Source organism: Volvox carteri, assembly GCF_000143455.1.
Source record: "Volvox carteri f. nagariensis unplaced genomic scaffold VOLCAscaffold_30, whole genome shotgun sequence".
Lineage (NCBI taxonomy): Eukaryota > Viridiplantae > Chlorophyta > Chlorophyceae > Chlamydomonadales > Volvocaceae > Volvox > Volvox carteri.
In genome coordinates, this window is record NW_003307573.1 from 1,313,401 (window position 1) to 1,322,159 (window position 8,759).

At 54.2% G+C, this 8,759-nt stretch overlaps 2 protein-coding genes across 2 annotated transcripts in view; one reads left to right on the forward strand and one right to left on the reverse strand.

Moving 5' to 3' along the window:
* The window catches only part of VOLCADRAFT_93285 (uncharacterized protein), a gene marked incomplete at both ends in the record, with an annotated part of 6,512 nt that extends 2,349 nt beyond the window's left edge, over positions 1-4,163 (reverse strand). Inside the window, 5 exons of the mRNA XM_002952560.1 lie at positions 122-217; positions 359-579; positions 2,260-2,369; positions 3,272-3,520; positions 4,122-4,163. Of these exons, the coding sequence (XP_002952606.1) occupies positions 122-217; positions 359-579; positions 2,260-2,369; positions 3,272-3,520; positions 4,122-4,163 (718 nt within the window). The remainder of the gene's footprint in view (positions 1-121; positions 218-358; positions 580-2,259; positions 2,370-3,271; positions 3,521-4,121) is intronic.
* A 312-nt stretch (positions 4,164-4,475) lies between these two features.
* Positions 4,476-8,759, forward strand: part of VOLCADRAFT_93286 (uncharacterized protein) — a gene marked incomplete at both ends in the record, with an annotated part of 5,398 nt that continues 1,114 nt past the window's right edge. The window contains 6 exons of the mRNA XM_002952490.1: positions 4,476-4,728; positions 5,086-5,151; positions 5,751-5,935; positions 6,312-6,459; positions 7,765-7,897; positions 8,618-8,741. Of these exons, the coding sequence (XP_002952536.1) occupies positions 4,476-4,728; positions 5,086-5,151; positions 5,751-5,935; positions 6,312-6,459; positions 7,765-7,897; positions 8,618-8,741 (909 nt within the window). The remainder of the gene's footprint in view (positions 4,729-5,085; positions 5,152-5,750; positions 5,936-6,311; positions 6,460-7,764; positions 7,898-8,617; positions 8,742-8,759) is intronic.

An 8,759-nucleotide genomic window follows, 5' to 3' on the forward strand; every position in this document is an offset into this window, starting at 1 on the left:
GCCAGGAGCCGTACAGCTGCCTTGCAGTATATATATATACCGTTGCGCGTGGAGATTTATCTGTCTGCATGTTTTTCTGTCTATCTGTCTGTCCATCGTGCCGTAGCGCCGTACAACCCACCTGCATCGTTAGGCAGGCAGTTGTCCAGCCACGTTCGCGTGACGGCGCCTTGGGGGTTTGCAGCCCAAAACCGGTGAAAACACATAGGAGGTAGGACTGAGTGGCAGGTCGCATATGAGCTGAGTTGTCGTGCAGAATGGAACAGAGTGTCTCAATCAGCAGGCTTGTCTATCACCATCTCGCCAGCTCCGCGCTGCCACCATAAATTATAGAGAACCACCGGTTACCCTCGCTCACCCAAAATACCAAACAGCCCCAAGCGGCGTTTGAGGATGGATTCGCAGCTGAGCAGGCGCTCCAGCTCCTCAGCGGCGTGCTCGGGATGCACACCACATGCGGCCAATGCTGTCACCAACGCGCCGCTAGAGCTGCCCACCATGGGAACCTTGGATGTGTCAAAGTTTTTAGATAATCCTTTGAGGACGCCTGCAGTAAACTCCACACTGAGGAAGTTCCAGCTGCCTTGGCATTTGGACGAATAACTAACCAGGGACAGCCGGCATTTTACCTAGCTGCCAGAAAACCATGACGCCACATCCAGGCCATGAGATGCTAAAGTTAGTATCTGTAACTAGAGCGCCTGCTGCTCGGCTGCAGCAGAGTTGACGCTGTCGAATCAACATCTCCTTACGTGTTATGCGGACGCCACAAGACAACTGACAGAAACTATCCTTACATGACTTCCCAAGCGAGGTCCAATGAATGGTATCGTTAAACGCCGCGCGTCATAAAAATGCACAGACGGCGCGCAAACAAAATGGTAGCGATAAACAGCAGAGTGCCGAGCATCAGTACACTGCGAAGCTAAGGATAAACACTACAAGCACCTAGAAATTCCCAAGCATCTTCGGATGATGCTCGAATCTGCCAGTTTGGTAATACAGCCTCAGCCAGTCTACAGTTCGCTCATCCTGCAAGACAGGAGCTACCGGAGGAGCAGCAAATCACCAGTCGCAAGTAAAAATAAGTGCTTCGGCGGTCTTCACCTCACGGTCTCCAGACACAGCTGCTGTTTCCCTTCCGACCGCTCACCTCCCTATCTCCGGTCCTTAGGGAACGTAAATAGAGTAAGTGAAAAACCGCCCATAAGTATTCTCGAATTAGGCTGCACCTGTGCACTATATCGACGCCAATCCTGGCTATCTGCATGCCTTGCTACCAGCACCCAAATGCACGGCTTCAAACCCCAACCACCAAAAGCGCGGCCAATCCTCAAAGATAGGCATGCCTCCGTGTTTCAGTGCGGTTTTCAAAGCGGACTGCAGCAACTAGGCTCCATTCTGTCCCAAACTGCTAGCGCACTGACACTCCTGCACACGCGCGCCTCCTGCAGAGCTCTCCCCCACCCGAGCTGAACCACCACTCCACCGTCCCTCCGTAGTCCCCCTAACCAAATTTCGCCCTAACCCAACTCCATATTTCCACTTCCTATTCCTCCTCCCGCTTCTCCCTCCTTACTGTGCCCCTTCCCCATCTCCGCCCCGCGGCCACGACAAAAGGGATTTCCTTCACCCCCAGAGCTCCATCCCGCGCGAATATTCCTTGCTCGTCCAAAGCCTGCCAGGGCCCCATCCCCTCAGCCTCAGCTCGGCTGTACACGTGTCCCTGTCGTACTGTTCGTCACCATGCACGGTTCCAAACCCCCTCCGGTACCCAGCACTGGCGGCGATGGCGCTCCGAAACTGCGAAACAACGGGGGGATTGCGATTCCGGCGTCCGGAACTAACCTAACCTAACGCTGCATGCCCGTTGAGGCCCTTCAGCCCCCTGTCTAGAGCCTTCAGCCCCCTGTCCTAGTAAAGTGAGGTGCACTTTGAACTGTATATTGTCCCCTCCTGCCGTCCCCCTTCACATACACATGCGTGTACACGCTCCGCGCTCCTGCATCAGCACCCCGAACTGGCGAGGTACTTATGGACGCAGACATACATACAAATATACATGTGCACAAACACGCGCAGACGCAATGCCCTCAAGCCTCGCATAGCAGTTGCTATGTGTTTTAAACATAAGCGATTTCTACCCTTCTGCCGCAGATATTCTGCCCCCTTCCCCCTCAACCGTACACACACTCAGGTCACTAAAACACACACGCGTCGGCATGTGTACCTCTCCTCCCCCCCTCTTTTCCCCCTCACGACTGGCCCCCCCGTGAAGCTGTTTCCCTCAGCGTGTGGACCTCGGACTCCAATCGATTGCGCCATTCCCGCTCGGCCCTGACCTCCAGCTCCAATTCATTGATACGCGCCTGCCGGGAATGGGGTGAGGGGAGGGGGACGGGGGTAAGGGGCCATATAAACACATACATATGCAAAAGGTGAGGTGAGGGGGACAGGGGAAAGGGGTCATATACATGCATACATACATATGCAAAAGGCATATATAGAAAATTCCTCTAGGGGTGAGGTGAGGTGAGGTGAGGTGAGGTGAGGTGAGGTGAGGTGAGGTGAGGTGAGGTGAGGTGAGGTGGGGAAAAGGTATGGGAGGTATCAGGCAGGTGATGGTCGTGGTAGCTACCAGGTGTGAGTACCACTGGCCTGGCCGGGGTGCAGCTGGGGGAATGGGAGAGAGGGGGGAAGGAGGAAGAGAAAAGGTTGGACGCGCGCGTGAGGAGAAGCAGCTTGGGGTGACATGCTTGTACGGCATGTGCATGCATTGCAAAGAAGACAAACCGCTGCAATCTGAAGTGTATGTGTGTGGGGGTTGTGGGTAAGGTAAGGAGTTAGACCTAGCTGTAATGGAAAGCGCCACGATGAGCTCGTGGATGACAGTGGCACCGGGGAAGTGTGTCGGTGTAATCAAAGTGGATTACCAAAGATATCCAGGAACTTCTTTCCTCGTCTGTGCGTTTTCTTGGGGGACCATGTTAAAACCAACAAAGCGCCGGACCCTAGCCGGGTCCTATTACTGTGGCTACCATTGCCTGGTATATGAGTGTCGATCATTTCCAACAGACCATACCCTGGAGCTCCTCCCCGACCACAGCCCGACCGTAAAGGGCTTCGAACAGAACACAGAAGAACTGAAGAGAACTGAATACCTGGCTAGGAAAAACTAGGCCTGACTAGCAAACGAGTTTGTGCTGGATCGTGTCTTGATATCAGGTAAGGCAGGCGTGTGTTGCAGCCGATGACATCAGCATGGACTAACCTCAAATTTGTGCCGTGCGGCTGGATCACGCTTCGCAGGATAGCAGCGCCCTACAGCCTCCACAGATGAAATTTGTGTGGGGACCTTGTCCTTGGCAGAGTCTATCCGCTGCGTTGCTTTCAGCACCATGTTCTCGAGGACTGCTTCTTTGCCCCAATGCGCCGGGAAAATGCGGGTCGCTGTTTCGTTATTTTCGACGACTCGCCTCTCATCGGCCTCCGTCATCTGCTTTGCTAATTTCCCTTTCGCCTGCCGCACGTTACCCCAAGAGGTGTAAGACGTCTGCCACGGCAAGCTCAGGAGCAAAATCCGCCAACCTGCAACGAAGCGACCAGCTCCTTTCGGTAGCTCTCAGCAAGGTGGGGCTTGTACATTTGAGCTAGCCGAGGAAAAACGAAGTCGAAGGCGCGTCGACCAGGCTACCGATGGAAACTAAGCTCAGTTTATACAGTGATGGCTCTCAAGCCTCTTTACTACGTATGCGATTAGGTCTGGAAGTTAAAGCGCGGCAGCACACCGCAGTTACGGCTTTACATACGCCAAAAAGAGCTCCAGCTGTTGTTCAATCAAAGGCAATGCCAAGATACACGAACCTGTTTATAAGGACTATAACAGATTTGACCATAATGTTTAAGATATTGTGAGCATAGAAACGGGACTGTACGGGAGTCGTAACTCAGATAACAACGTCCTTGCAACGGGTTTTCCGGCACGAGGCATAGAAGTTTCAAACCAAGGAAGCATAGCATGTATTGCTAGCTTCCCAAGACTTTATTCGGGGCATTCGGTTTACAGCTTGCACCGTGTTCTCCGGAATTATGTCCGTTGGAGCATTTCTGCAACTACAGACCTTAAAATAGCAGTACCTGCTGTTACCCTCTTCTACCCACATCGTCTACCGTTGCCGGTTGGTCTGGGCATCACACATTGTGTGACACTTGTCAAGTGTCTGTCCTGACCTAACCTCTATCAATTTTATACTGGCTAGGTCAATATTGTAGTATACGTTTTATTTACTCGATCCTATTGGCTGTGATCTATCCTCCATGAAATTCACCAGCACAACTGATCATGACAACTGGACCACTACAAACTATGGAATAGGAAACCTTTATTAGATTTCTTTCGTGTCCAAATACCCTTACCATTAATATACTGTCGTCATAGCAACGGACAGCCACTAGCCGCTAGGAGCATCTCATTCATGGCGCCCGAAGCTGAGGACGCTGGAGGAACGCTGGCCCCCGCCGCAACCGCGGCCCAACTCAATGCTGCTGCTGCTGTGGGCGCCACTTTATCAAAAGACGTCCATCAAATGGAGTGGAATGGTCTCGTCAGTGAGAACATGTTCCATCTTTTTGTCAATAGCACGGAGGAGCCCCTGGAGCTATCCTGGGGCGACGACCTGCGGGACAACCCTCACAGCACCGTCGCACCCTATGGGACCGCGTATTTGGGTGAGTACTAATCATGCATCCGTGCGATGTACCCGTACTAGTCGTGTACGGCCCGTACGGCATGTGATCCAGCATAGGCTTGACTTGGGTTACCGTACGGTAGGAAGCCAGCTAGCCATGCCATTGCTGCTCGAACTGATGGCGGAGGAAATACGGTAGCGGAGTGTCTCTGCCGTACATGCCTACCTTCCGTACAGCTTCAATTTCGTCTGCACACGGGGCGCGGGCGCCATCAGCGACTACCATTACCCCCCCCCAAGTACAGTTAGCTAGACATCGCAACTTGACCAGGGAGCATTTTTTCCATTCGTAACTATATCCCTCTCAGTCACGTCGTACAATGGTGCTCCCGTACAGGGACGTACAATTTCCACACGTGGCGGGTTCGGAGCAAGTCCCGAGGTATCATTGCCACTTACACAGGTACTTGCTGTTGGCGACTGCTGGTGGGAAACTGCTGGTGGCTAGGAGGGGACGTGTGTGGGGGGGAGACGAACCACTGGACTTGGGGGGGAAGTTGGGGTTTTAGGGTTTTAGGGGTTTTAGGGACGGAATTGTTCGGGGGCCGGGGGGGGGAGATGTAGCCCGGAGTGTCAAATGCCGACGTGTGGTGGTGGGTGGGATGAGGTTGGGAAACGGGTATGGGTGAAAACCCCGGGGGGAGGGGAGAGGAGGAGGGGGAGAAAAGGGTTACAAAAGTCCAAGAGGATTTAATTGCAGCTGCCGATGCGGCAGCAGAGCGCCCACCTCCGCAGTACTGAACTCAGCAGCAGCAGCAGCAGCATGCCTTGAGTTACTCGGCCTTCCCCCCCCCGCACACACACACACTGCTACACCCCCCTGTGCCGAGCCAGGTCCATCCGTGATCCTAACGGTAACCGACGACGGTTACAAAACCGAACTAAACCCCAGCGGCAGGAGACTTCAACAACTAGGGGTAACGACTGCAACCACCTCAACCAACACAACTGGAACCGCAACAGAAACAACAACCGATGCCGCCGCCGCCGCCGCCGTCACAGCATCCGGCAGGACCGGCGGCGCCGTCGCAGCGGCGGCGGTGCCGCCGGGCAGCGGCGGCACGCGCAATGACATCGCGGGGTCGACGTCAGCGGCCGCGGCGACGACTGCCGTGGTGGCGGGCGGCTGCCAGGTTTCGGAGCCGGGTTTCCGACAGCGGTCTTCCGTACTTGGGATGCCGATTTGGGTGAGACGGACCACGTGCTTTCTGGTTTGGCGTGTGTGTTTTGATAGTTTGGAGTTTGGGTACGGCAGACGGTACGGCAGAGGGTACGGCAGGGGGTGTGGAGGAACCACCTTCTCCTCAACCTCACCTACACCTGAATCCCCCGGGGGCTTGATGACATTATTAGTTGGTGGTAAAGGCCCAACTTTTAACAGCCCTCTCCCCCTCTTCCCCGCTCCCGTTTTTGTGGCTCGGACGCAGGCTGCTCAGTTGTCAGTTTGCGATCATATGAATCATTATTACAAGTATTACCGTATAATCCCCCTCTCACACACACACATTCCCTCCTTTTTTCCCGGCCTCCCCCTTTCGTAAAACCCGGAAACACGGCACGCAGGCCTTTGACTGCGTTTCCGACGCGGCCGTGTCCCGTCTGGTCCACGTGGTTGGTGCCGTACTGTCTCACTCCCCCGCCCCCCTCCTGGAGCGGTTGGTGGCGGGGGGAGCCTCATTTGCCGTATTCGGCAAGGGGCAGGTTGTGACAGGTGCGGGCGGGGGGGGGGCGAAGGGGGTTGAGAAGGGGAGTGGGGAGGGTGAAGCCTTCACCTTGAAGGGGGGAAGACAACGGAGTCGAAAGGGGGAAAGGAGTGTAAGGGGGGAGGGGAGGTTATGAATCAACGATGGGTTATTTTTGGAATGCGGCTGGTCAAATCGGTTGTGCTGGGTTAAGAAGGCATTAGGGTTGAGGACATCCTCGCCTCTCCCTTCGCATCTTCCTCGCCTCCCCCCCTTGGGCTGCCTCTGCCCTATCTGCCCCAAGGCAAGAACAATGATTTCTCTTAAATCTCTTAAATCTATAACAACCTTCTAATACTAAATATAAAAGAATTTCTATAGTTATTACAAGCCAACAATACGGGGTAACAATTCCTTACCCCAAATGGCTAAAGACCAAATAGCTAAAGATGCCGCCGGAGTAAGAAGAACATTTTCTGTGGTTCATCTCTCTCTCCCTCCCCCAATTCCCTCCTTTTCATTCGTCTCCACTCTCCCTCAACCTTTTGCCCCCTCTGCCATCAACCGTTTTCAACCACCTTCTAGAAGCGCCCCAACCCCCGATCGCCCACCCTCTCCACACACACACACACACACCGATTGGGTTGGTTGGGTTGGTTGGTTCGTTCCAGGGGCGGTTAGCTTGGGGGGGGGAGATTGTGAGGGGCACTTGCAAGTCAGCAAGTCAGCAAGCAGCAGCAGCAGCAGCAGCAGCAGCAGCAGCAGCAAAAGCATGTCAGCAAAATAACAGAAGTTATTTCCGCCGCCAGGTCAGCGTGCACCTTTCGGTAGCCTTTGCTCATCGCCTCCTTTAGCCTCTTGACGTTTTACTGCTACTACTACTACTGCTACTACTACTGCTACTGCTACTGCTACTGCTACTGCTAGACGGTTTCCTCTTCGTAATTCCGATGTCTTCATCTCGGCGATTATTCCCCATAATTTCGGCCGCCCGGTGGTCATTTCGCCCTTGTTTCACCTTTGGCTTCACCTTGGACTTGGTCAGCTAGGTGGATAGATAACCAAACGTACCTAGTAATTGCCCTCATCGCCTTGATTGCCATCTCGCTCTCTCCTCCCCCCTCCCCCCTCCCTCCTTCCGTTTATTCCTGCGCGGAATATCCGTCTATACCTCTGGTGTCTGTTTCAATCGCATGTGGTTCGTCTTAAACCCCCCCATTTCCCCGGCATTCCCTTCACTCGTTCGTGGTTCGTTTACCCCCCCCTTACCCCCCCATCCCCTCCCTTTTCCCCAATTCCCCCCCCCCCCCCCGCAACTACCCCCCCCCCTCAAGATGTCCCCGCTCACCGCTTCATGCGGTACAACTCGGGTCGTAATCTGGACTCCTCCGCCCGGGGCCTGGGCGCCACCCCCAGTGTGCCGGTCACCAGCTGCGCGGAGGAGAACCTCACCATGCAGGGGGACTGGTAGGGGAGGGGAGATAAGGGGGAGATAAGGGGGAGGGGAGGGGAGGGGAGCGTTACGGTGTATTGGTTGGGGTGGGGCTTTTGTTGGGTTTCGGAGCGGAAGTACGTCTAAGCCGCTTGTGGGGGCCTTGTTGTTGTTTGGTGATACGGTATGCATTCAGTGCTTGAGTTCGCTACATTAGCTGGACAGTATTCAATACGATCAGTTGACCTAACGTCTCTCACAGGAGACCTATCTATTCAATACTATAATTAGAACAACTTTCAAAATGGACAGCTCGCCTACACCACCACCCGAGACAAGACCAGACAAGCGCAAAACGGAGAACAAAAATTAAAACAAAGGAAAAAAAGAATCAAAAGATCACAGCATTGTTTATGTGGACTATAAGATAGTTGTACTTGGGGGAGTTCAATTCCGGTCCCATCGGGCCCTGACCTCATCAGTCCCTTCGGTGTGGGTTTGATGTTTGGGACGGCAGTTGGCAGTTGAATCCTTCGCAATTTGTCGTACATCTCTCATCCCCATCCCCCGCCGCGGCTGCTCTGCTGTTGCTGCTGCTTTTCGGATTACCCCTTTTTTATTTACCCCCTTCCTTCCCTCCCCCTTCCTTACCCCCCCTCCACTCACTCAACCCACTCTCTCCCCCCCACCTCCACCCGCGCCACCCAACCCTTCATCCTTTCATCCTCGTCCTCAATACACATGTACGACATCAGCTGGTATCCTTGTCAGTCTATTTTGATCCATGAGGTTGGTCACATGGTTCACAACATTGGGCTGACGCTGGTGGGGGAGATGGGGGTGGAAGGAGTGCTGGAAGCGTACAGAGCGGCCATGAAGGTGCGGAGGAGGGGGGGA